The sequence below is a fragment of the Penicillium brevicompactum genome, assembly GCF_028827555.1.
Source record: "Penicillium brevicompactum strain IBT 35665 chromosome Unknown utg000006l_segment0_segment0, whole genome shotgun sequence".
Lineage (NCBI taxonomy): Eukaryota > Fungi > Ascomycota > Eurotiomycetes > Eurotiales > Aspergillaceae > Penicillium > Penicillium brevicompactum.
In genome coordinates, this window is record NW_026623209.1 from 744,286 (window position 1) to 771,283 (window position 26,998).

Genomic DNA, 26,998 nt, shown 5'->3' on the forward strand with positions numbered 1-26,998 from the left:
TTTTGTTATTCATCGGCGAGCCAACAAAGGCTCAAGTTCCTGAAACCCACATTGGATACTATATGTAGTCAAATATTGCATAGAATTCCTTGTGCCATTAGTTGTTCAAAATTTGCCAAACATACATCAAGCGGCGCTGAAACTCGTCGGCGAAGGTGTTTGGAAGCCCTAGGTGTGCTAGCGCCCCGGGCTGCATGTTGACCGAGTATATCCGTGCATGTTGATCCAGGGCGGTTCTCCAGGCTCACCGCGTCGATCCCTCTAACCCAACAACCACCACCGAACCTCCCTCCACCTCACAGCTGCCACAAGAGTGGTATGGTTCGTGATGAGATGGCCGCCATGGAGCTCCGAGTCGACCAATGACGAAAAAGAAAGCTCACTTTCCGCAAACAATTCCATCTTCGACTGGAAAGCCTACACAGAGCCGAGGACCCTCGTCCCAACCCTTGTCCTAACAAGTGGTATACTCCTCGCCGTGCGATTCCACCGCTCGTACCTTCGCAGAATCCCCGACGCGCCCAGTATCTCCTCCTCCTACCTCCGACGCCGGAGCGTCTTCGGCCAAGTGACCAGCGTCGGCGATGGAGACAACTTTCGCATTTTCCATACGCCCGGTGGTCGTCTAGCGGGATGGGGCTGGCTCCCCTGGAAAAAAAGTCCCTACAAACAAAAAAGACCTCAAAGACAACACTGTTCGTAGCGCACCTACCCCAACGCCACCGTTCCGTACCGCAAAAGCTTACACGATCTAGATCCATATTCGTCTTGCAGGAGTGGATGCCCCTGAGCTCGCGCACTTTGGACGCCCAGAACAACCCTTTGCGCGCGACGCCCACACTTGGCTAACGGCTTATTTGAGTGGGCGACGAGTGCGCGCACTCGTCCACCGCCAAGACCAGTACTCGCGAGTTGTGGCGAGCGTGTTCGTGCGGCGAGCATTCGACTTCCCGCCATTCAGGCGGCGCGATGTATCGTATGAAATGCTTCGGCGCGGAATGGCGACTGTTTACGAGGCGAAGATGGGGTCTGAGTTTGGTGGGGAGAAGATGGAGAAGAAGTATCGGAAGGCGGAGTGGTGGGCTAAGAAGAGGGCCAAGGGGCTTTGGAAGGACTATAAGAAGGTTGGGGGTGATTGGGAGAGTCCTCGGGAGTACAAAAATCGGATGGGGATGGGTGATGTCGAGAAGAATGGGAAGAAGTGAGGCATTCGCAGAGCTTTTTGGCTTTTGATGAGCGTTTGATATGTTTTGTGGCATCTGCATCATGATATGATACGACTAAACCCTCTGTACATATACCGTCAAAGGAATTCAATGATGATGAAAGCAATTATAGGATGCGAACATTAGATATAATACACCGGGATGCGTTCGCTATACATGCGTGGGGGATCATTACCCCCGAGCCCGCATGGCTGGACGGGCATTAAGATTCAAACGATCCTCAGATCGTAGGATAAGATAGATAAGTATACAAGGTTCAGCCACACTCAGCAGAATCGCCTTTCAATCTCGGCGAACAGTCTGGGCGTGATCTCGTCGGAGCTATTACCCTCTGCGCGGAATAGGAAGCCTCGACGTTCATAGTGGTCCAACAGTGACTTGCTGGTCTCCTCAAACTTGCGAAGACGCTGCTTCCAGGTGTCGATTGAGTCATCTTCGCGCTGTGTCAATGTTTCGCCGGTGACATCGTCTTTGCCTGGCACCTTTGGTGGGTGGAAGTCTGTGTTGTAGACTCGCCCCGAGGGCTCATGGACCCAGCGTGATGCGATTCGGGCAAGGATTACCGAGGGCGGGGTGAGAAGGTGTACAACAAAGTTCACTGGCACTAGACTGTCCAGGCTTGTAGCCTGGGAGGAGGTGCGAGGGAAGCCGTCAAGGATGAAGGAGGCAGAAGGATCAATTGTAGGGGCGGATGTGGTGTTTTCTGGAGATGGCGAGTTTGTGGATTGGGCAGGAGAGTCGGGTTGAAGGAGCCAGCCCTTGGTTTTCATGTCATCAGAGATCAGGTTGAGAATCATGGAATCGGGGACGAGGTTGCCGGACTGCATTGCGGCCTCGGCTTGCATGCCTGCTTAAGTTAGATACGGCTAACTCATGCGCAATTGAGCCCAATGCTTTCCTTACCGAGCGGTGTTCGTCGGCGCACATTCTCTCTCAACAGGTCACCGGAGCTGATCGAGGCCAGCTGCGGGAATCGGGATAGCAGTCGCTCGGACTGTGTGCCTTTTCCTACTCCTGGTGCGCCAATGAGGATGATGCGCGCGGCCTTCTTGAGCTGCTTCGTCGCGTGCGACATGATGTGCTGTGTGGGCCCAGGAAAGCTCGAGGTTTCGGTTCCTGGCAGATGGATTCAACGGTTCGGATGTTGGGGCGCGGGAGGAAGGAACCACGGATGGAATTTTATGCACCCAGGCAATATAGCAATGATACAGTCTGACAGGCCGACGGAGTGGCAGGTTGGCAGGTTGAAGAGCTTAGAACTTAGGAGATAAGCAGTCGCATATCTCGGGCTCAACGTTGATTTTGTGGGGTTAAGTCTTGATCCTTTAGGTTGTCGGTGAACGACCTCCGAGGGAAACTACAATGTCCGCGCAGGGGAACGAGTGTTGTATATTGAATAACCTGAATGGCTGACATTCATTTCGAAATATTTAAAGTAGTAAAAGGCCTTGGGGAGACTATAACTCGGGGCCAGTTTCACATGCCTCGACACATGTTTGACCCCAGACGCTCTGTCCAGTCGCGGAGTCCGGATTATGGTGCGATCACGTGAACGTCGCGTGTGGCACGCGTCGCGGTGTCAAATTAGATAGGCCCGGAGATTGAATTGTCAATACACACTACCGCCACCATGATCCGACAAGATGTTAATCGCATTGATCCTAAGCGGAGGACCATCATTGACCCCAAGAAAAGACAGTTCGCCCCGGCAACTTTCAAACAACAAGACTATCCCCATCGCATGAACATCTATGACACGCCTCCTACCGCGGAGATCACTCTGGAGCAATTCGAGCAATGGGCCATCGATAGACTGAAGAGTATGTGTGCACCTTGGATATCTTGAACCTCTTCCGCATATTGACCTGAACACAGTCCTGGCCGAGATCGAAGCATGCTCTTATCGCAATAAATCCCCCGCCGAGACCGCGAGTTACATCACGCCTCTCCTCCAGAAATTCCTCCCTCTCTCCTCAAACACTTCGTCATCCTCGGGCTCTGCCGATCAGCGTCTGAAGAATGAACGCCAAAAGGATCACTATTCTCATTTCATCCTCCGATTGGCCTTCTCCGCCACGGAGGACCTCCGTCGTCGGTTTGCGCGCGCTGAGAGCATGCTATTCAGGTTCCGCTTCCAGCAAGACGATTCGAGGGAGAAGCGCGCCTTTATCGATAGTTTGAATCTCGACTGGGAGCCTTTGGGTGACTTCGAGAAGACCGAGGTTGCTGAGGCTCTGATGAGTTCTACCGCGGGATTGCGTCGAGTAGACGACGAGACTTGGTATAAGGTTGATTGGGAGAAAGTTCCCGAATTGATCGAGAGACGTGCGGTCTACCTGAAAAAAGGAAAGGCTTATGTCCCCGGACGAGAACAGATGAGTATGATCTTGGCTGAGTTCACTGCTCGCTTGGAGCGTGCACTCGAGGTATGTTCACATCGACATATTGCTACTTGGGACAAAATTGACTAATTTCTTCAGCTCACGAGCCGTGCCCTCCCCCGTCTAGATGAGGATGACCGTCTTACGCCAATTCTGAACCATCTTTCGAAGAACTTTGGCAGCGCCGATTCGGTATACTCCGAAGGCGAGGGATACATAGACGGAGCTCCCATCACGGCCAGCTCCATTGATCAGCTGGCCCAACAGCACTTCCCCTTGTGCATGAAGAGCTTGCACGTGAACTTGCGCAAGAACAACCATCTCAAACACTTTGGTCGACTGCAATACACGCTTTTCTTGAAGGGCATTGGGTTGTCTCTAGAAGAGTGTATTCTGTTCTGGCGCCAGTCTTTCAAGGGCAAGACCGATGATGAGTTCAACTCGCAGTACAAGTACAACATCCGTCACGCATACGGTGAAGTTGGCGGTGATGTGAACCGTCGTGGAAAAGGATACACTCCCTACTCATGCCAGAAGATCCTCGGTGATTCGAATCCCGGCATTGGCCAGACTCATGGTTGTCCCTATCGCCACTATTCTGTGGACAACCTGGTTGGGTTCCTCCAAGCCACTGGCGTTAGTGACAAGGAAGTCCTGCGTGGTGTCCGCGAGGACGTTGGCAAGATGCGTTATCACATCGCCTGTAATCGGGTCTTCGAGGCAACGCACAAGAACGAGATCAAGAAGGTCAAGGAGGAGGGAACCATGAGCCAAACTGACCTGGACACCATCGTTCATCCAAACACCTACTTCAAGCGCAGTTTCCTCTTGAAGCAGATGTCCAAGGCGCCCAAGGATGCATGAGGTGCCTTGCTGGGTTCACATGTCAAGTTTAATGAGGTTATGCCGGGCTACTTTCACATGCTTCTTTTCGCTGGCGTTAGGGGGCATAAGCTGTACTGTATAATGCATATCTATTCACATCATTTCATTTCAGAACCACCTTGTAAATTTCTGTGTATTCATCTATTATAAGATAGTATTACTGATAGGGAGTGTGACCACAGCTGATTCCCAGAGAATCCGAAAGGATCAGAATGACCTCTCAAATCCAGGTGCCCAGCAACGGGTCAAGTTAATCTCCGCTCAACTGGAAGACTACTTCGCCATGGAATGACGGAAGCTGTCAAAAAATAACATGTTCAAGAACACATTGGAGCCGGCGTGAAGTTGAAAGAAAAGAGCGCAGGAGTGCGGTTTGCCGAGTTTTAATGGTGTTTTGGTACGGGACACCGCAGTGACCAACAGTGCTGCAACCTGGCCTTACTCGCGGAGCAGACACTCCACACAACATACTCCATCTTGTTCAATCATTCCCTAGCTATTAACAGGGATTAAACTGCTTCTGAGAACTGGATTATGCTCCGGGAGTCTCTTTAAATTAGTTTCTTGGAGAGCTCAAACACCGAGGTTTCACCTGTGACTGACTTCTCATCGTTTACCCCCCTTCCATCAACACAACAACCAAGATGGACTTCGAGGCGCTGAAAGATCAATGGAGCGATGTGGAGGACCGGGATGGAATTAGGCTCAGTTGGAACACTTTCCCGAGCACTCGCATGGTTCGTGATGGTACCACCGCTTCAGTTTGACCGCATCACTGAGATTCGATATAGGAAGCCTCTCGGCTTGTCGTCCCCATTGCCGCCGTCTACACCCCTCTGAAGGAGAAGCCCGATTCTCCATTGCTTCAATATGAGCCTGTCAGCTGCAAGCAACCCTGCCGCGCCGTCCTCAACCCATATGCGTATGTACAGGGTCAACGTGAGATGATAACATGACGCTGATCTCGATCTAGCACTGTGGATGTCCGCGCACGAATCTGGATTTGCCCATTCTGTCTATCTCGTAACCCTCTTCCTCCTCATTATAAGGACATTACCGAGAACACGATACCCCCAGAGCTCCACCCCCAGAGCACGACGATCGAATACCAATTGGCCCGGCCCGCCCCCGCGCCCCCAATCTTCGTCTTTGTCGTCGATACTTGCCAGGAGGATGATAGCCTGCAGGCTGTGAAGGATGCTCTTATTATGAGCTTGTCACTTCTACCCCCCAATGCGCTCGTTGGTCTTATTACCTTTGGTACCATGGTAGGCGAAACTGATGTTCCAGATGCTGGCAATTTATTAATCTGATCATACTACATAGGCTCAAGTTCACGAGCTCGGCTACACTGAATGCGCGAAGTCATATGTGTTCAGAGGTAGCAAGGAATACACCGCAAAGCAAGTTCAGGAGATGCTTGGTCTAGCGGGTGGTATTCGTCCAGGTGTTCCTCAGCAACAACCCGCACGTCCTCCCCTCGGCCCAGCTGCGCGCTTCCTTATGCCAGTTCAGCAAGCTGAATTCCAGATCACCAATGTCCTCGAACAGTTGCAGCGTGATCCCTGGCCCGTTGCCAACGACAAGCGTCCCCTGCGCTGCACCGGTGTCGCGCTGAGCGTTGCCGTTGGTCTGCTTGAGACTTCCTTCCAGAACGCCGGAGGCCGCATTATGGCTTTCACCAGCGGTGCTGCCACTGAAGGTCCCGGTCACGTCGTTTCGCCTGAGCTTAGAGAACCTATCCGTTCCCACCACGACATTGACCGTGATAACATCAAGTATTACAAGAAGGCTGTCAAGTTCTACGATAACCTTGCCAAGCGTGCTGCTAACAATGGTCACATTGTGGATATCTTCGCTGGATGTCTTGATCAAGTTGGTTTGTTGGAAATGAAGAATCTCTCCAACTACACCGGAGGTCACATGCTCCTTACAGACAGCTTCACTTCGTCGCAATTCAAGCAATCGTTTATTCGTGTCTTTGACAAGGATGCTAACGACAACCTCCTGATGGGCTTCAACGCTTCTCTCGAGGTGCTCACTACTAAGGAGCTGAAGGTCACTGGTCTCATTGGCCATGCGATCTCGCTGAATAAGAAGTCAAGCTCTATTGGCGAGACCGAGTGCGGTATCGGTAATACATGCGCGTGGAAGATGTGCGGAATCGACCCATCATCCAGCTACGGTGTTTACTTCGAGATTGCCAACCAGGGCGGACCTGCTGCTGTGCAGCCTGGACCTCAGCGTGGTATGATGCAATTCTTGACATACTACCAACACTCCTCTGGTCATTACCACCTGCGGGTGACCACAGCTGCGCGCCCACTTAGCGGACCCGCTGGTGACCCCACTCTGGCGCAATCCTTTGATCAAGAGGCCGCCGCTGTTCTCATGGCCCGTATTGCGGTGTTCAAGGCGGAGGTTGACGATGGCCCTGATGTTCTCCGTTGGGTCGATCGTATGCTGATCAGGCTGTGCTCCCGATTCGCTGACTACCGCAAGGATGACCCAACATCATTCCGATTGGAGAAGAACTTCACCCTATACCCTCAGTTCATGTTCCATCTCCGCCGAAGTCAGTTCTTGCAGGTATTTAACAACTCTCCTGATGAGACTGCTTTCTATCGCCATGTGCTTAATCACGAGGATGCGGGCGACTCTCTTGTCATGATTCAGCCCACCCTCGACTCATACTCATTGGAGCAAGAGGGTGCTCAACCAGTGCTTCTGGACTCCGCTTCTATCCAGCCTGCTCATATTCTCCTTCTTGATACCTTCTTCCACATTCTGATCTTCAATGGAGAGACTATTGCTGAATGGAGGAAAGCCGGTTACCATGAGCAAGAAGGCTACGAGAACCTCAAGCTGCTGCTTGACCAGCCTAAGGAGGACGCTAGAGTATGTTCCACTTTCTCCACCACTCTACTGTGCTTTGACTAACACTGTTTCAGGACCTCATTGCCGATCGCTTCCCGCTCCCTCGTTTCATTGTCTGTGATGCCGGTGGTTCGCAAGCTCGTTTCCTACTGTCCAAGCTGAACCCGTCAACCACCCACACTACTGGTGGCTACGGCGGCGGTGTTTCGTCACAGACCATCTTCACTGATGATGTGTCACTCCAAACATTCATGGATCATCTGATGAAGTACGTTCTCCCGCTTTCCGAACTTTGAATTGTGCTAACTGTGTCTTAGGCTTGCTGTTTCTGGAACCAGCTAGATGTGATGAGACATGACCATCATGAGAGCAAAGGGCGGTCTGTCGTCGACCCTCGGGTCTTGTGTATCTTTAGCGGTGAATTTAAATCCTTTGACGCAATATTGAGTAAATTGAATGGACTATACCACGTTATATGAGTTATTGATTCCATTAATATTCACGCTTTATCGTTGTCAAACATCCTACCTAAACGGGAATCCATGTAAGGGCTGAGTTAATCACGTGACATGAGCCCTAACACCTCATCGGGCCACTCGCTTAGGTTTGCGCGCAAAGTGGGTCCCGCTAGCACCTCGACTGCTCAAGTCAATTTCCGCGCTCCTCTCCTTTTCTCTTCTGTAACCAACTTCTTCGACAACCAAGGAAGATCGACTACCTTTCGCACTCGCCATGCGTAAGTATCATCTACTTGGCCTCCTGAAAGATGGCGACTAACATTCCCTCGTGATCAGCTCCCAAGTTCGATCCCAATGAGGTGAAGATCATGTAAGTTGAAGCTTCTTCAAAAATTTTCCTTCCGGTTCAGAAAACTAACAATTGTTTCTTAGCCACCTGCGTGTGACTGGTGGTGAAGTCGGTGCCCAGTCCGCCCTGGCCCCCAAGATCGGTCCCCTCGGTCTGTCTCCCAAGAAGATTGGTGAAGATATCGCCAAGAACACTGGTGACTGGAAGGGTCTCCGTGTCACCGTGCGCTTGACCATCCAGAACCGTCAGGCCGCTGTCTCCGTTGTTCCCTCCGCCTCTTCCCTTGTCATCAAGGCCCTCAAGGAGCCCCCTCGTGACCGCAAGAAGGAGAAGAACATCAAGCACTCCAAGTCCATCCCCTTCGATGACGTTATCGAGATCGCCCGCACCATGCGCGAGCGTTCCATGGCTAAGGAGCTCCGCGGTACCGTCCTCGAGATCCTCGGTACTGCCTTCTCCGTCGGCTGCCAGGTCGATGGCCGCAGCCCCAAGGACGTCTCCGACGATGTCAAGGCTGGCGAGATTGACGGTTAGTCCACACAACGCTCATATTTTTCTCTTTCACCCACTAACTTGCTTTTAGTTCCCGAGAACTAAATTATTCTCTTGAACGATCAAAAAAGAGGAGGCCTATCTGATTTCTAAGGCGTGCACTCTTAATGTTGAGTTGCTAGTTGCAGAATACGAATGGTTTCTCAAACCAAAAAATATTCATGAGTCATGACTATGATACCATTAATGCGCCAGGCGTTCGATTGAAACAAATTGATCAGCCTGCTGTTTCTTCTTCGGTTGTATTTCTCTATTCCCTTTCCCTCTCTGACGCCTTCCACTATTCTCTTGCTATCTCTTGTGCGATGAGGACATTGGAAGGCCATTCCCGGCGCAGCCGACAGTCTATCCTTCGGATGGAACCCCCACAACACTCTGGCCCTTACTGTTCTCTCCCTGCGGGGTTTGATCATATCAAAACGTGGTATAGGCTTATTTTAAGTGGGGAAGATAAAACCAGTCCCATTACTCACCGCGGTATCCTTGGAGCTTGCTCCGTGGGTGCAGTGGTCCATATTTCGGGTCTACATCTCTTGCGAAAGAGATTGGTCTTGTAAGCTGTAGTTAGCTAGCGCCAAAATTAAAGCTTTTTTTTCTCCTGAACCCTTCCAAGAATAGGTACAACATTCCTCTGAGAGAATACCCAGTCTTCGTGCGATCTTAGTTCATCTTGCTTAGGTGGTACTTTTCATCCTCCAGTTTGCTCAGGCCCATACATGAATGCACTAGCGGTGTATATCCAACCAAAACCCCCCAACATGACCAGACTCCCCTGCATGTAGGCCGCCAGCATGCATGTACATATGCAGCGCAATGCTATTGGTACATGGACTATCGATTTGATGTGAATGGCTAGCCACCCTCCCAACGAGAGTTCCAACTGACGGGATAAAAAAAGAAACTTCAATATATATATTCCGAGTTATTCACAAATGTGACCCCCACTCTCACTATAGTGTGGTCTCCGCACAAATCTCACAGTTCATCTATACTCCGTATCCATGGATAGATTTAGTGTTCAAAGCCACCCAGGACTAGGTAAAGCACAGTTGGTAGAGCGCACATGTTATACGTGGATCCATGGATGTGGCTCAGGATGTACAACGTAGGGCAAATATGTATTCCAGGTCTGAAACATGCCAACGGTCAACAGCAAACAGGGTATCCGAGCGTTGCGCACGAATGAATGGCCAAGAATTATTAAAAATACTATGGTGATTACGAAGTACTAGAATCCGCAATCTGTGCAAAGTAGATAGTACAGTGTGTGAGTGGATAGAGAATGACCTTACGAAGTACACCTTCCAAGTTCCTGTATGACGCAAGGTTCCTAGGTGAGAGTAAAAATCCATCAATGGAAAATGCACGAACAATATATAGTTAAACAATAGGTTAAGTGCTTCAATTATGTACAAGTACAAGTAGTATTTGAACATAGCACACCTGCGCAGCGTGCTCTGTCGAAGTGTAAATCATCTACTCATCCACAGTGGAGACAAAGGATGCTTGGCCTTGAAATTGCTTTGGAACAAGTGGCTCTTTGATAATTTGGATTATCAAGTGGAGTTCAATATTTTTTTTTTCAACCCTCTAGGAAAACTGTCACTTATTTACCAGGTACTCCGTATACTGCACCCGAATATGTACAAACAACACATAGTAAATATTAATATTTAACACAGTCGCGTCAACAAGGCTGAGCATCATGCTTTACATATTTAGAATCAAGTTAGCCTGTACCACCCGACCGTACGGCGTTGTGCAGGCTAAGGAGGGATGCGACACACAGTGGAGTAAGTTTGTCGATCTCTGCGACCTGTGTCATAGCCGTTGTAGACAACAGGTCTTAAGGGCCACCGAGTCTTGCGAACAGGGCCATGGGTGTTCGGTAAGAACATTAGTGAGCCTATCGCATAGGGTAATTTGTGGAAGGTCGTTTGCGAAAATAGTCCAGGTATACGGAGTACTCTGTAGTGAAATGCATCCATGATCCAACCCATGTATACCCAAGTCGGAGATGAAATGATCGTCATGAATATCTTGAATATCACGACTATCCCGACTATCACGGATATGATGGACCAGGGTATACGAATCACAACACAGCCTTGGATAGGCAGATAATAGCCCCCAAGCTAAGGAAAAGGCCGCAGGGATCGTGGTGGACATCCTTGACTAGCAACCCCAGAATCATCCTAGAGCGGATAAGATCGGAGGCAGATGAGGCGGCCAACAAAGGGGGGGCTGCGCCTGTCATCACAGTGGGCGGCTAGCCCACGGCCATGCCGGGTAAGTCAGGTGGCGTATCTTGATCCAAAAGTCCCAAGTGCTGGCCCCAGTACAAGGTGCAGGGTGCAGCCGATTGCAGCAGAGTGGCCAAAAAGTCTAGAGAGATGCATTTGACAAGATCACGTACAAGTAGGTTCAGCCAAGTCTCACAATCCACTGAAACGGAGAACGGGCTCGACTCGATCACCGGCGGGGCGTCACCGATCCATCACTAGTCGCCGGGTCGGGACCAATGATGCACCAGAAGTCGACTTGGTATGGAGCCGCTCAGCCAGAGAGAGGGTTCAGCCGTTGGAACGAGTGGATCTCGGTGGAGAGGTAGGTTGTAAGATGGCAAGTTGGAAAGTTGAGGTGTGGTGAGTTAAGATGAGAGAAGAAAAAAAAAGGGGAAGTTCTTGATGACTCCGTACTTAATGATCAAATATTATACATCGACAGTTTTACAAAAGAGGGCATATTCTACAATAAGTGTCAAATAAAGAGCCCATAATTAAATTCAGCCAAAAGTGATATATAAGAAGTCTTGGAGAGCCAAAAAAGATCTAATATAGTAGTGTACTCGTACATAATATAGCACCTCCATAATCCCCCACTTGCATATCCACCGTGTCCACTCCCATTTTCTGCCTTTACGACTTTCACCTTTCACCTTTGCTTTCGTATTTCGCTGTCTCTTTTTTTCTCTCTTTTTCTCTGCGCCTTTTCCCGGACATCTTCCTTGCGACTTCACTGCCCTCTTGATTCTTGCCAAGATCGAGATCGCTCGTCATTGGTTGGACGCCAGCATCGTGAACTGGGACATTCTCTCCCTTGCGTCTGAACCTTCCCACTGAACGATTCCCCTTTCGACCTCTCGACTTTTATCTTCAGTGCTTTATCTCGACTTCGATGACGATCTGAATCCAAGTGCCGTGCGGTTAACTTGGTTTGCGCCCGTTAGATTTGGTTCACATGATGAGGTGTCGGAAACGATTCAAGCATGCTTTTTGAATGTTTAATCTTGACTTGAGTCGTTGTTCCGGCTTCAGGGCGCTCTTTAGATGAAGATGTACCCGTCCGTCGCGCCATTTCACCCGGTTCAACCACACCACCGCACACACGATCTTCACGCGTACGATGCGAATGACCCCCTCCGAAACGACCCCAAACTTTTTTTCAATCCGATGTCTCGATCCCGATTACAACTACCTCATCCTGTCCAGCGACTTGATAGCCGCGATGCGTCCGGCTCCAGCTCCAGCGCGAACGTGGAACACACCTTGAGAAGGAAGACTCCCAACGGAACTCTGGCTGCGGGGTACGATGGAACACCCATTGATACCAATCAACTTCCGGCATCCAAACATATCCTGGTCACGCCGGAATCGGGCCAGTTCTTCCCTCACCCGGCCATGCAGTCGGAGAATTGGCACAGGTCGGACCAGGCAGCCTCGAATTTCCCACCCGTCTTCAAAAACGAGCTGGCTGGCAATGCGATTCCAAGTGAGGTAGTTCAAGATGCGAATGGAACAAGTTGGGTTCGTCCAGTGAACTATCCACCGGGAGTCGATTCGATGTTGAATCAGAGCTTGCCCTTGCAAGGAAACCAGCGTATGCTCTTGCACAATGGGGCCTATATACCCACGGTCCTACCTGCCACTTTGCAGTCGTGTCTCGGGCCGACTGCTTCGGCAGGTACTGGGCCCTTTGGCCCATACTGGCCTGATGGTGTGTATATCCCATACCGCCCGGCTGCGTTTCGCGATGCTCGATTCGAATCCCCGACGCCCTTTCCAAAACAGTTGGCCACCCCCGGCCAGCCTTATTACGAGTTGAACCAGCCCGTTTTTAATCAACCTCAAGCTCCGCTGGTCAGTCATTCTGACTCGGGCTTTCCATGGGGTCACTCCATGCCTGGGTTGCCTAATCCAGATTCTTTGATGAAGACTCACTTTCCACCACGACACTCCGAACAATTACCCTTTCACGCTCGCGCCAATCGCCCTCTACCATCAATATCACACCAACCACTTAATAATGACACAGCTTGGCCCAACCGGCAGCCTGTTCATGGGTTCCAACCACCGGAACCTGCAACTGCAGCAAATGCAGAGTTCAAAGAAAAGGTTCTATCGTGGGCCCATGGTGTCTACGTTGACCTCCTCGCAACGATTCACCAAGCCCGCCGTAACAGCATGTCTAACGGGACCGCGGACGGTCACCCTCGCATCATGAAACCTAGCATATACCCCAAACCACCGAGGCAACCGGGCCTTGACTTTTCTCAAGCCCATGCCCCGGACCTCACACGTCATAATAGCTATCCATCAAGCCAATATGACTCACAAAGGCACAATATCGATGCCATGGGCAATCAGAGATCCAACGACCCTACACATGCCGCACCTCTCCGTGGGCATGCCCGCCGCCCATCCTTGAATCAATTTGCCCAGAACCGGTCCGATACCCACATGCTCGGAATTCGCGACACTGGGGCTCCGGGTATATCGCCATTTACGCGAGCTCGTGGGTCGTTGTTCAACGAGGGCTCGCCCATGTCAAATGCAGCAACCGCTTTGGATATGCTCTCCCATCTATGCGGGGAAAGTCATTGGGAGTGGATCGATGGAATGCTTCTTGGAGGCTGCTTGGCCTATGGCTTGGGTGATTACAACAAAGCCACGCGATGGTACTCTAGGATCATCACCCGTGACTCAACGTGAGTGTATCCTTTTTTTTTTTTTTGGGGAGAGCCGAAATTAACAAACAAGCAGACATGTGGAAGCCATCTCCAATCTTGCTGCCACCCTCCTGGCACTTGATCGTCGGGAAGAGGCATTGCAGAACTGGTTACGAGCAGTGAAACTGCGCCCGAGCTTTTTCGAAGCCGTTGAGCATTTGATAGGCTTACTGTGCAGCAGTCAACGAGGAAAGGAAGCTGTTAATATAATTGACTTTGTTCAAAAGTCTCTGCGCCACCCGAAAGACGGCGATTGTTTCAAGACCGACGAACACGCAAGTGAGCCCGAAAGCGATGCGGAAAGCACTCACTCTGACGTGAACATGTTTGACAAGGCATCGTTTGACTATGATGATGACATGGGGAGACCTCAATTAGCGCCAGGCTCTCCAGATGCAAAGCCTATTGGTTTTGCGACTAGTGGGTATGCAATTGCAGGCACCGATAATGGCAGGATGCTTGCCTTGGTTCATGCCAAAGGAAACATGTTGTATGCCCTTGGAGATAATGTCGCCGCTGCTGCGGCGTTTGAGGATGCTGTTCTCATCGCAGCTGGGCGAAGACGCCATGGTATCCAAAGCATCATCAAACAAATTTTTGCTGCATTCTCCGGGCCAAACAATGGCATCCCCCAGTCTGAGCACGAGTCCAAGGAAAGCATCTTGCTGTATCCAGATCGAGCTTTGAAGACCGCCAAGCTTGTTTTCCCCGGAGGAGGCATACCGCCAGGATTGCAGTATGTCCCTGAAGGCATGGCCCGCAACGCGGCGACTTCGACGACTAGCAACTCCCTTCTTTCCTTGGCAAAGATTTACCAGGATGGCATGTCTAATGTTTCCTCGTCAGGAGCACCTAGGTCCTCACCTGGCGTGCGAGACATCCTAGCCCTGTACTATCTCTCCCTTTCCCTCCAACCCAGCCCATCAACCGCCAACAACGTTGGAATTTTGTTGGCTGGTATTCAGAATAACCCGCCAGCCAGGGGCTTGGTGCGCCCGAATGGCGAGGTTCAGCACCCCGAAATTCCAGGCGTCATGCCTGGAAGTGGAGTCTCCCTCGCTTTGGCTTACTATAATTATGGTTTGCACCTAGACTCGCGGCATGCGCATCTTTATACCAACCTTGGCAGTTTGCTCAAAGACATCGGGCAGCTTCATGCTGCTATCAAGATGTATGAGCAGGCAGTACAGTGTGACGGCAATTTTGATATCGCCCTGGCCAATTTGGCTAATGCCGTCAAAGATGCTGGGAAAGTCAACGATGCAATCGTATATTACAGACGCGCCGTCAAGGTCAATCCCGAATTCGCCGAGGCGGTTTGCGGACTAGCCAACGCCTTGAACTCGGTTTGCAACTGGGTTGGCCGTGGCGGGGTCGCCAATACCCGTGGGTTCCGCGATAGATGGCATATCAATGAAAAAGGAATGCTTCGAGACTCCGTCAAGAGCGATGTAGGATGGGGATGGATTCAGCGAGTCGTTGACATTGTCGAACGTCAGCTCAAGGAAGGCGAATCTTGGGGCCGTGGCATGTTGACTGCCACTACGGCAGAACAGCTGTCTGTACAGTTGGCCCCAGCTTTGGAGTCCACCCGTTTTGCCGGTGCGCATCGAGTGTCTTTGGCAAAACTGTTTCAGTCTTGGGCGGGACAAAAATGGGAAGGATCCCGGATCGTGCGCCTTGTTGAGCGTGCGATTCGGTCACTTACCTGGCAATGGTATCAAGATCGTTATATCTACGGCAAAGACTATCCTGCTGCAAAGTATCGCCGGCCCCAGCTGCCTGGGGCTCTCTCTGCTCCAAACGCCCCTACAGTTCTCCCTTTCCACACTTTCACTTGTCCATTGTCGGCGAAACAAATTCGCCAGATCTCCCAGCGGAACGGGTTGCGGATCTCAACCTCAACCTTGCGACTGCCTTGGCTTCCTCAGACAGTCTTCCCTCCGCCTGCCCCGCCTGCTCCATACCTTCGTGTAGGGTATGTGTCATCTGATTTCAACAACCATCCCCTTGCACATTTGATGCAATCGGTCTTTGGACTCCATGACCCTTCGCGGGTCAAATCATATTGTTACGCTACGACGGCAAGTGATAAATCCGTCCACCGACAACAGATCGAGAAAGAAGCACCTGTATTTCATGATGCTAGTGCATGGCCGGTCGACCGGCTCGTCCAGCAGATTGTCGAGGATGGAGTTCACATTCTGGTCAACTTGAACGGCTACACTCGAGGAGCCCGTAACGAAGTCTTTGCCGCTCGCCCGGCTCCCATTCACATGTCTTTCATGGGATTTGCCGGCACTCTTGGTGCCGAATGGTGCGACTATATACTTGCTGACCAGCTCTCAATTCCCCCGGAAACACTGAGCCCAGGAAGACGCACCACGCGGATCGAGGAGCGACCATTGGAAGAAGACAACGGAGAGGACCTGGAAGATTGGGTCTACGGGGAGAAGATTGTCTTCACCCGTGATACTTTCTTCTGCTGTGATCACCGACAAAGTGCCCCAGACGCGGGCGAAACGCACGTTACCTGGGAAGATGAAAAAGCCCGGCGCTGGAGAATGCGCAAAGAATTATTCCCCAATCTGAGTGATGATACCATTATCTTGGGTAATTTCAACCAGCTGTACAAGGTCGGTCCCCATTCAACCCCACGTATCAAACTTACCCACCTAACGCATGGACAGATTGAACCCACGACATTCCGAACATGGCTGCGGATCCTCGCACGGATTCCCAAGGCCATTCTTTGGCTACTCCGTTTCCCAGACCTGGGTGAACAGAATCTACGCGACACTGCCAAAGCGTGGGCCGGAGAAGAGACTGCATCACGAATCATTTTCACAGACGTGGCACCCAAAAATACCCACATCGCCCGAGCAAAGATTTTAGATTTATTCCTTGACACGCCAGAATGCAACGCCCACACGACAGCAACAGACGTTCTTTGGAGTGGCACGCCACTCCTAACCCTCCCACGATACAAATACAAAATGTGCTCCCGAATGGCGAGCAGTATCCTCAGCAGCGCATTGCCCAATTCTGATGCCGGGCAGCGCGCTCGTGAAGAGCTCATCGCATCCTCGGACGAAGACTACGAAAACAAAGCGATCAAGCTATGTTACGACCTCCAACATTCCTCCACTGGTCAAGGTCGCGGTCGACTCATGGAAATCCGACAGATGCTGTTCCGCGACAGATACAGGAACAAATTGTTTGATACCGCACGGTGGGTGCGTGATTTGGAAGACGCCTACGAGGCTGTTTGGGCGCAGTGGGTCAAAGGCGAAGAAGGCGATATCTGGTTATGATGAGCACTGCGATATATACCCCTTGAGCGATTTTGTTTCCCCCTTTTTCTTTTTTCCTTCTTTGACGACATTCCATTTGGGTTCATTTGCATTTCTATGGCTCGGTCTGGATGACCGAGTCATTTACATAATGGATTTCTTTTCCCTCACGGTTGATTTGTGCTGTATACGTACATTAAGCGCATGGCTTTCTTTTGGACAGGCGTTCTTTTAGAGACATGTAGTTTCTAGGGGTTTCAATAGACTGAATATCAGATCGAGTCTTCTAACGGTCTTCCGCGCCTTGCTTTCTCTCCCTCTCCCTCTCGCCCCTCCCGATTGACCAGGTGGTGTGCAATACCTAGTTGGTTCTGATTCTCTGCTTTCCTTGTCTGGGTGTTAGGTGCTGAGTGCCATTCCAAAGTTGTCCCTCACTCGAATGATGGATATCATCAATGAGATATTTGCTACGACACATACCATTTTGATATGTGACCTCGGGGAGGCTTGTAGAGGCGACCAATGCAGGAACACTGCATGAACCTAGCTCATATCAATATGTAAGCGTATGAGACGACATGGCATGAAAGAATGGCTTAAAGCACCAAGACCTTGAGGGCTTCTCATTGATTGGGACTGCATTAGTCTATTCAGGCTTATCACCACTTTTGCCTCATTGTACTGCAGGTCAGACTGCATCTTACTAGCTTGGTACGGAGTACGGAGTACTCCGCACACCATGACCAAGTTGACTTATTAGATAGATATCACACGAGTTCGGAATGTATCCGCGGAGTATGTCACATTCGATTCTTGGTATACGCGGCTCGACTCTCCAACCTGCCCAGGTCCCCGCGTGAAGCAGCACAAAGCCATCCTGTGGACATGATTCGGTCTGATATCACCCAAACGGTCCAATAGATCGGAGACATGATCTCCGATCTAAGACATCAGTCACTGGGACAACAGAGTCCCACCCTGCTCAGTAGCAGGGCTCTTTCTAAGACATCCCCTAGCTTGCTATCTGCATGCAAGATGGCTATGGCGTCAAAATTACCTCGCTTCGATCTTCCCTGAAGGCTTCATTGGATGTCTCTATCGCCTCACTGACACTTGTCTCGTGCATGAATGACAGATCAATCCCGTTACAGGCAAGTGTTCAAAGTCAAAGCGAGTCCAAGCACCCGTTGAGCAACTCATTACGGAGTACCCCAAACCAAACTTGAACAACTCTACCCAATCCGTCCACCATCTGTGCGTGACTGGGGCTAAACCAGGGTCTCTGCATACAAGGAGTAGACGCCATACCAGAGCGTTGGATACCGCGCAGTGCAGCAAGGCTGTGACCAGACAGGAAACTGGACAAGGGTTGCAAGGCAGCCATGGGCCACATCGATATACTTGTACGTGACTGGTCTACATCTCCATGACTCTAGGGCTGGGCATTGTATGTAAATACCCTCAATACGGCATGGCAAATTTCACATGTACATTCCTCGACCATGGCGTCAATCTAAGACATGCGCATAGCCGTCGATTTATCACTCTCATCTGCAGCTTTCCAGACAAGCTCCCACATGGTTCGGTCCACGAGTGTCGGGAATCAATTGGGATCTGGAGGCAGGGACATGGGTCTGGACATCCGTTTGCCTGGAATATACAAAGCATGGATAGATAGAAACGGAGACGGGACTCCCACTGTATACAGAGGATACGGGAGTACGCAGTACTCGAGACGAAAAGTGAACAAAAGAACGATGTACGATGCATATGCTAGTCATGATCAACCGATGAACCTTAAAGCGCCGTTGAATCGGGCATCCAACGTTACCGACAACAAAAAAGGAAAATTACAACGAACAAAGCGCTTCAAGGTTCCAAGGTTATGACTTTCAATCCTCGTGCGCCCCCCTGAGTCGTAATTGGATCCCTTGCGTCAAACCTCGTTGTCGTCACGGTCTCAGCCAAGTAAGCCCGTTCACTTCCTAACTCCCACGAGAGTCATGCAGTCTGGATTCCATGTGCGGTATCATATCCCAATCTGGAAGAATCGTTGGCGACTATCGGGGTGATGGCTTCCGGCATATGTGAGTCGGTTATGCAGTGATGTGACTGGTGTGGCGCGGGTGAATGTGCGCCACAGAGATCCATACTGGCGTTGGATCGGTCGATTGGGTGCTGTTCAGCAAATATTCCAAGGTTTACGGGGTACGGAGTAGTTCCGGGATAATTCCAAGGTTGCCGACTAAATTGATAAATGGCTTAAGTGGCTTTTGGTACTATTTCCAAGGTTGGAATTGAACGCTCCAGTATGGATACTATGGCATCCTAAGGTTCCCAGGTGCTGAGTGAGATTGGATATATCAGAGATATATATAGGAATCAACTTAGGTAACGGGAAAAGAAAATTAGCTGGAACCAGTGGAAACCGTTTATATTAACCTAAGCGAAAATCTCGTTTATCTTAGACAGTGTGTAGGCAAACATGGAGGAGCAATATAAAGCACAATTACTATAGGGCTGCACCGGGAGTATATGAAGCCAAGGCACGTGCTCTGTCATAAGTGCGGAATCAACCGATTCTGCCTGGAATATAGTATGGCGATCAGCTGGGCAAAAATAGTACCAAACACGACCGAGATCTCCTCAATCTTGAGACCAGTGATCGTCTGGAACCCGAATATACCAGAAACGTTCATGATTCATGAGCTCGCAAATATGCGCCCAAATAGGTAAGGTGGACAAGTGGCACATTCAAGCCTCAAACGACCATGGAACCTTGGAACGGAATGGCCGTTACGTGACGCGCCTTCGCACCGCTCTGCAAACCCACTAGTCTCACCATAGCCCGCTCTGAAACGAGGCTTAAATAAAAAGAGAAACAAGGAAAAAAGAAAGAAAAAAGGAAAAAAAAGGGGGGAACAATAAGGTATGATCTAGAATAGTGGTTTTGGCCCCCTTCTCTTCGTTTCAAGCCAACACCAAACCGAGAAAAAGGTCAGGTTCAAAGAGGGTCTGGTGGACTTTACGAAAATTTGCTATGGTATTTGCCGTGGACGGGCAGGAACTGCTCCGTCCTGGTTCCACCCTTGACACTCATCGCCCCTCTTCGCCTCCCAAGTCATGCAAGTGTCTAAAAAGAGTGCTGCTATGACCAACTCAGATGACGCTGTCCAGTTCTTGGACATTTGTTTCAACGGCCAAGACAAAATCCTTCTTTCTAGGGTGCAGTGTACCATCAAACTGGGAAAAACAAAATATACCAATAGTTGATTCCAGGATCCAGGATGTAGGAAAAAAAAAAAAAGAACAGCGAAATACATAGTTGTACTCCGTACTCCGTAGACAAATGGAGATACCGATTGAATGGGTTCTTTGTGTCCCTTAACGCTGGGACGATTAGGTTTAGACCGGATAGATAGGGTTGGCGCGGGTTTTGTCGTCGGATTTTGTGTGATTATTGGTTAATAGTCTATAGTTCAAACTTGTGTGTACAACCCTGGACCCGTACGAGCTTACGAGTATGTGCGCTGAAAATCTTGGTTGGTACTCCGTCCTCCGTACTCCGTGCACATACACGAGTTTTAGCTGTAGTTAGTTTACTGTAGCCAAAGTGGTCTCCCCTTTACCCGCGGACGGGTTCGCGGAGCGGGCCCTTGACACACATGGCCCCTTCGCTCTCTCCGCTTTCCGTGTAATATAATCGGATACAAGCTAAGCTCGCTTACCAGTATTAAGCGAGAGCGAGACGGAGCGAGTATATATTGCTTACCTTGTATACGGAGAATACCGTCGGAATGCAACTTGCATTGTACATTTTCGTGGTCAACAGAATATGCCCAGTGGTACGGAGTAAACGAAATAGAGTAGGATTTCAATCTATGTAGATCCCGTTGAAGTTACGAAGGTGTGACAGCATAGGCCCAAACGGTTTCCCACAGATCGGGCACCATGGGAGTGGTCCCCGAGATGTAAAGCCCGAGAGCTAAAGCCCGGGACCCACCAATCGCGGTGTCTTGACCAATTCTAAATCCCATTCCTTCCTATGCATAATTCTCTAATCACTTGATGCGCTGTACTGTAACCCCGGAGATCACGGGTTGATTCCTTCTTGCTCCTGTGTTTTCTTCGTATATGGCTGAGCTGGGAAGGAGTCTCTATACAAACAAGTATATCATTACGAAAAGGGTAATTGGACAGCTATGATTTTATTGGAGTGGGATCCACTTTGCAGCTAGTTTTTATACACGATGGGTCTCTCTTACCTGAAGTACGGAGTACGGAGTATATGCAGTGTACTCCCTACCATACGAGGTGTCAACACGTGACCCAAACGGCGGGAAAAGGGGTGACAGGAACGCTTGTGCTCGGGCCTCCCTGCAGAGCCATGCGAGAGAGGCCCGACAGTCAGGAAGCTGCGAGACCGTTCGCTCCACTCTTCCAACTTGACGTTCAAAGGCTATTCAGATATCATTTCATATGTTGAAAGTACGGAGTATAGTAAGTAGATATCATACAATGTCAGTTTCCTCTCCTTCCCCCTTATCCTGTCACCTTCGTCTCCTCCCATCCCACCCGTACCCACCAGCTCTGCCTCACTATCAGATCCAGTATCAAACATTTAATCTAAATCTCGAGGCGTGCACGGGACTTGTGATCAGCGGTGATCCTTGCAGGCCGACCAGGATTGATCTCAAATACTTACCGTGTCTTTGATTGGCCGACAGACAAGGAGACTATTGTCTCCCTTGAGTGTAAACGGTAATTCCTAAAAGAAAGACTGTAAATCTAAAAAAGTGACAGGTCGAATTTCGGGTACACCCTAGTCGATGTTGCATCCCAAGACGACGGGTTTATCCTTTCAGCAACGGCTTTTTTGTTCCCAGAGGTACGGAAATCCGATCTGACTGTCCACACGAGGCCTTGTCCACATGGCTACACAAAGAAGTCATGGGTGCTTCCCTGAATGTGTTTCACACCCCGGACTTAATTGAGCTATACAACGTTATTGAGCGATTAGGGGGGAGATGAATATAGATTAAATGTCTCGTTGGTCCACCCAGTCTATAGATAGCCCTTGACACGAATCTCAAATCATTCTGTAGCACGGGAGTAGTGTGTATATTTAGGCGCGGCAGAGGATGGTTGACGGAGTTCTCCAGCTCCAGAGAGAGCCCCAGCTCACTCCAGAGTGTGAAATAGATTAAAAAAATCCAATAAATTAAAGATGTACGAGCGATGTCCATAACCGCAAGCCTATCTTTACTTGAACGGGAAGCCCCACTCACAATGACAAATAGATGGGGGACGAATGAGAGCTTGCGAAAACAGGGCTATAAGTCTCAATACGGTATTTTTTGCATTTACACAGACGCTGGGATTGAACAATGCACGGCAAACAAGTATGACGATACTCTTGCAGGTACGAAGTACAGTACGGAGTACAATCTACCGCACGACTGGGTAATAAAAAGCAAAAAAAGGTGTGGCTTGCGTTTCAACGGTTTCCACCGGTGGAGATCTCAGCTGCGACATGCCTAACCAGGGAGTCTGGAAACTTCGCACACGTCGATCCCCTCCCTCGATCCCGATCGCCTTTTGATGCATCGTTTCTGGTACACCAGCGTTTAGAACAGAAATAGTTTGGAAGAGGGACGGGAAGTAGATTGGTTTCTTTCGTGTTGTAAGGGCACGTCAGGTCTCGTGTCGTGGTACTCCCGTACCTTTTTCTCCGATCCACGGTCAACTGTCACTGACAGTTGGCAGGTGGCCCCTGCGTTCTCTGATTGTACTTGTATTGACTGTTGATTCTTCTACGGCGTAGTATTCGTTATTAAATTAATTCTTTTAAGCGAGCTCTGATCTTCACTACGAATCCACAGAGAGGAGTCAACTTGACTATATGAAAATACAAGTATACGCAACATCAACAGTGAAGACACAGAAGTATACGTGTAGAACCTTCAAAAAAAAAGGAAGTTCTATAAAAAGTCAATAGTGCACAGCAGTGAGATCTGAATCTCACCCGATCCACACCTCTGTCGGTGTTGTTCGGGGTCGAAGCTTCCTGTCATCGAACGGGGCCACCGACTTCCCCATACTATTGAAGCAAAAAATAATATATTTATTTCCATTTAATAATATTTCCATTTTTTCTTATTTCAAAAAAAAAAAAAAGAAGGGAAAATCTTCACGGACGGCGCCCGAGTCAGAATTTGTCAATGGTCATCGCTCCACTCTAGCTCCACATTGTGGATCTAAACAGGGCAGAACTCCCAAAGAGAGCTCGATCAGGCCAATAATGTCTCGTATATACCCGATTGCACATGGATCGTAATCATCGAGCTTGAGTGTTGTGCATGGGCTGGCATGGCTGGCTGAGGGGAATCCGGGACGTCTAACCGCTTGTCAACTCGGATAGATCTGCCCCTGGCTTTTTTTTGACCCCTGTCTGTGGGTTCACATCCATGGTTTGCGATATTGCGGACTCAATTATGGGATGGAAAAGCATGGTTCAGGCTCTGCATCATGTTTAGTGTGCCAGATTTGGAGACTTGTATACATTAGGTACAATTCTACTATACGGAGTATACAGGCTATACTTCCCATACATCTGAATAGCTTATACTTAGACGGAGTACGGAGTACTCTTTGCAATTGTAACGCAAACACCCAAGCTAAGACGAAAGAAGGTGATTTGGAATTCCAGCAACGGGGCTCAGGGTCGATCACTCCGATACTGGACGCGTTCTGTTTTCCTTCAGCCCGGACTGCCGGGTCGTACTGAAGATCCTAACGGAGCATTTTTCCACTCCCCACGATCTTATAGATTACAATAGTGCGGTAATTTATTTGAAATGTATTAATATTGAAATTCTATAAAATCCAAATCCATAATTCAAAAATCAAATAACGTATTGTTCCGAACTGTCAGCTCCGAGATCTTGGATCGTGATCTTCTCATTGCGGGACCTGGTTTTTCTTTTGGACCCGTCCCCCTGGGTACATTGGCTTTTTCTTCTTAAAGTACCTCGTCCCGTCAGCTTCTACTTCAATTATTCACTTCACTTCGGTACTCACCAACCTTCACCTATCTCTCTCCACCTTATACATTCTATAATGCCTCCTTCACATCGCCGTGGACCTTGGGTCCCTGAGGAAGATCAACTCCTCACTCAACTGGTTCGGGAACAAGGCCCTAACAACTGGGTTCGCATTTCGCAACACATGCACTACCGCTCGCCCAAGCAATGTCGGGAGCGTTTCCACCAAAACTTGAAGCCCTCTCTCAACCGGGAGCCTATCTCAGCCGATGAGGGTCTGATGATCGAGCGCATGGTCAACGAGATGGGAAAGCGCTGGGCTGAGATCGCCCGCCGCCTTGGCAACCGCAGCGACAACGCCGTCAAGAACTGGTGGAATGGCAGTATGAACCGCAAGAAGCGTGGCTTGTCCACCCCCACCATCTCTCGCACATACTCCGGCCGCATTGAGGCGCCCTACACCCGCGCCTCAATGATGAGCCCAGCTCGCTCCCGCTTCTCCGTCTCTTCATCTCGCCCATCCTGGACTGACTCCATCGAGTCGGCCATCTCTGAACAATTCTCCCACTCCCGCAGAGAATCTTTGGCTTCTACCCGCCAGCTCTCTCCCATCTACACTCTCCCCGCCATCAACCGACCGATCGAAACTCCTCTCACCTCACCTGCTTTCTCGGAGATTTCTAACACGAACTCCTGCGAGGCTCCTTCTATGGTCTCTGACCACAACTCCGTCTGCTCTTCTTCGCCCCGCACCATTCCCTCCCCGCAACTCCTGCCTTTGCCAGTCGACCTGCGCTCGCAGTACGAGAGCCGGAGATCCAGCGTGCACGTCGTGGATGACTCCCCCAGCTACGCAGCTCGCTCATTAGAGTCCCTCTCTGAGAGTGCCTCTAAGCGCTGGATGGCCCACCAGCCTACCCTTGCCTCATGGCACCAACCAACCGACTTGTCCAAGTCATGGATCCCTAGAGCTGAGCCCGCTCGTGACACCCGAATGGGTGTGAGCAGCCTTCTCAACTGAAACCAAACACTAAAAGTCACACCACTCATACCCCTGCATTCATGATTGCCACGAGTCTCATTTCTCAAAGAGTTTCTTTTATCCTTTTTTCCTTCTGTTCTATACTTGATTTTGTTTATTCCCCCTTGCGCTTGGGTCTCTGAAACCCTGTTGTACATTGTTTTGTCAAAAGCCTCGCGCTTTGTGTTTATTGGGAGGTATTACGATTTTCTTTTGTATACTCTTAATGTGTATTACTATGATATGGTGCAATAATCCTATGTCTTTTGGACTGATTTCACATGCCGATCTGTAATCTCTGGTTCTACTCCGTACTGTTCAATTAGATAGCGCCTGATAAATCGGGCCTGGGCTAGATCGGGGAGATCAACAGCCCTCATTTGATAGTACCAATCATTACGATTCTATTTAATACATCTCATTGTCTGATCATCCTGTACTTTCGTACTGTGCAACGGCTGCTTTGGCCAGAGCGCATGAAGAGCCTAAACCTTACCAATACCATAAACCAAGCACATCACTTGTAAAAGCAAGACTTTCAACCGTTTATCCCCCTTGACATGGATGCCCATGATGAAAGCGCCACCAAACACGCTGTGCTCACGAGGACGGACGCAAGGGAGACCGATTCTGGTCAGGGCGGCCTAAGCACGGAAGTAAGGACCCACTGGTTTGTCTAACAAGGCAAGGTCTGTGATTTCATGGTTGGACATGAGTTCACGAAAACCAATGCTGAGAGCTGAGGGCTGAGAAACTACCACCTCGTTGCACATAGTAAAGCATATGCGCCTAGAAGCTAGTCTGGGATTCAGACCTGGAACCAAAGCAAAAAAGAGCGGGTAATCTAGCCACCCCAAAGGTTAATGTTCATGCATTGTATGCACAGGAACCAAGAACCAAGAATGAAGATCAGAAGATCAGAAGACGTAACCCAAACTCCGTGCGAATCGCACATGTAAATGCATGTATATGGAACCTGCACCTACCACGAACCTGCACCGTGACAGACAAGACAGTGACATGCACCGGGACCAAGAATCACCACAAACTCTAAGCGAGTGGGTTTTTCGTCCCTCATCCAGACCTGCAACGGCCTCTCTCTGCGGTAAGATTTTCGCAAACCCGAGACCCCCCGTCCACACAGATCACCGTACACGTACTCGATACAGGTACACATGTAAAAATGCGCAACTAAGTGGCTAGCCCTAAGCGATACCACGTCAAGGGAAGAGGGGTGACCGAATGAGAAAGCGAGACGAGAACCAGTCAAACGGGCTTGGCCCATCTGGTTTCTTGCACCAGTCTCCAGTCTAGGTCGAATCATCAGCAGGCCGGACGGGATGAGCGTTGAGAAGAAGGAGCGTGGCCAATCAGCGGGTGTTATCGAGCGAACTGGCCACCACAGGATGAACGGCGGGGCTGAGAGGCGAGATTTGGTTGGTCTCACATGAATCGCAGAGTTCGTGCATGCACCCTAGCCGTACCAGCCGTACAAGCCGCTTTTGGGGTTTCGCGCCCGGGGAGTGCTTGCCGCTTCCACTGAGGCGTTGGGCTGGGGCCTTGACCGTTGAGGTTGCTCTGCTTTTGATTTGAGTTCGCTTTTGGATCTGACTGTTTGTGTACTCCGTACAGAGTACGTGTACTGATCACTGAGTATTGAGTACGATTTGTGGAGTACGGAGTTCGAAACAGGTGAGATGTGTCTGGGTATTAGCCCTGAAGGTATTGAAGTATTCAGTACTGGGTATGGCTATACGGGTACGGAGTACTCCGTACTCCGTACACAATATCGAAGAACGAGTACAAGTTCTCCGTACAAAAAAACCAAAATAAGTGTTTACGGCATAATCTACCTGTCGAACTTTGAAACTACAATGCACACATGTGGTCTTTAGTCCCGATTTG

The 26,998-nt window shown here is 49.9% G+C and overlaps 7 protein-coding genes across 7 annotated transcripts; 6 read left to right on the plus strand and 1 right to left on the minus strand.

Moving 5' to 3' along the window:
* Nucleotides 1-328: 328 nt before the first annotated feature.
* Nucleotides 329-1,205, plus strand: N7506_008475 (thermonuclease family protein; the record flags this gene model as incomplete). The annotated part of the gene is made up of 2 exons (XM_056957768.1): nucleotides 329-695; nucleotides 778-1,205. The coding sequence occupies 2 exons, from the start codon at nucleotides 329-331 to the stop codon at nucleotides 1,203-1,205; spliced, it is 795 nt and encodes a 264-aa protein (XP_056807158.1).
* Nucleotides 1,206-1,492: 287 nt separating this feature from the next.
* Nucleotides 1,493-2,301, minus strand: N7506_008476 (adenylate kinase ADK2; the record flags this gene model as incomplete). The annotated part of the gene is made up of 2 exons (XM_056957769.1): nucleotides 1,493-2,073; nucleotides 2,130-2,301. The coding sequence occupies 2 exons, from the start codon at nucleotides 2,299-2,301 to the stop codon at nucleotides 1,493-1,495; spliced, it is 753 nt and encodes a 250-aa protein (XP_056807159.1).
* A 555-nt stretch (nucleotides 2,302-2,856) lies between these two features.
* N7506_008477 (DNA primase subunit PRI2) lies at nucleotides 2,857-4,471 on the plus strand (the record flags this gene model as incomplete). Its single annotated transcript, XM_056957770.1, has 3 exons — nucleotides 2,857-3,046; nucleotides 3,102-3,652; nucleotides 3,707-4,471. The coding sequence occupies 3 exons, from the start codon at nucleotides 2,857-2,859 to the stop codon at nucleotides 4,469-4,471; spliced, it is 1,506 nt and encodes a 501-aa protein (XP_056807160.1).
* Nucleotides 4,472-5,136: 665 nt separating this feature from the next.
* Nucleotides 5,137-7,711, plus strand: sec23 (GTPase-activating protein SEC23; the record flags this gene model as incomplete). Its single annotated transcript, XM_056957771.1, has 6 exons — nucleotides 5,137-5,229; nucleotides 5,284-5,414; nucleotides 5,466-5,760; nucleotides 5,819-7,390; nucleotides 7,444-7,637; nucleotides 7,687-7,711. 6 exons carry the CDS (start codon nucleotides 5,137-5,139, stop codon nucleotides 7,709-7,711), a joined length of 2,310 nt encoding a protein of 769 aa, XP_056807161.1.
* Nucleotides 7,712-8,101: 390 nt separating this feature from the next.
* On the plus strand, nucleotides 8,102-8,773 carry N7506_008479 (60S ribosomal protein uL11; the record flags this gene model as incomplete). The annotated part of the gene is made up of 4 exons (XM_056957772.1): nucleotides 8,102-8,105; nucleotides 8,164-8,197; nucleotides 8,260-8,705; nucleotides 8,760-8,773. The coding sequence occupies 4 exons, from the start codon at nucleotides 8,102-8,104 to the stop codon at nucleotides 8,771-8,773; spliced, it is 498 nt and encodes a 165-aa protein (XP_056807162.1).
* A 3,290-nt stretch (nucleotides 8,774-12,063) lies between these two features.
* Nucleotides 12,064-17,050, plus strand: N7506_008480 (uncharacterized protein; the record flags this gene model as incomplete). Its single annotated transcript, XM_056957773.1, has 2 exons — nucleotides 12,064-13,715; nucleotides 13,771-17,050. The coding sequence occupies 2 exons, from the start codon at nucleotides 12,064-12,066 to the stop codon at nucleotides 17,048-17,050; spliced, it is 4,932 nt and encodes a 1,643-aa protein (XP_056807163.1).
* A 7,098-nt stretch (nucleotides 17,051-24,148) lies between these two features.
* flbD (putative MYB family conidiophore development protein FlbD) lies at nucleotides 24,149-25,093 on the plus strand (the record flags this gene model as incomplete). The annotated part of the gene is made up of 1 exon (XM_056957774.1): nucleotides 24,149-25,093. The coding sequence occupies one exon, from the start codon at nucleotides 24,149-24,151 to the stop codon at nucleotides 25,091-25,093; it is 945 nt and encodes a 314-aa protein (XP_056807164.1).
* Nucleotides 25,094-26,998: the final 1,905 nt, after the last annotated feature.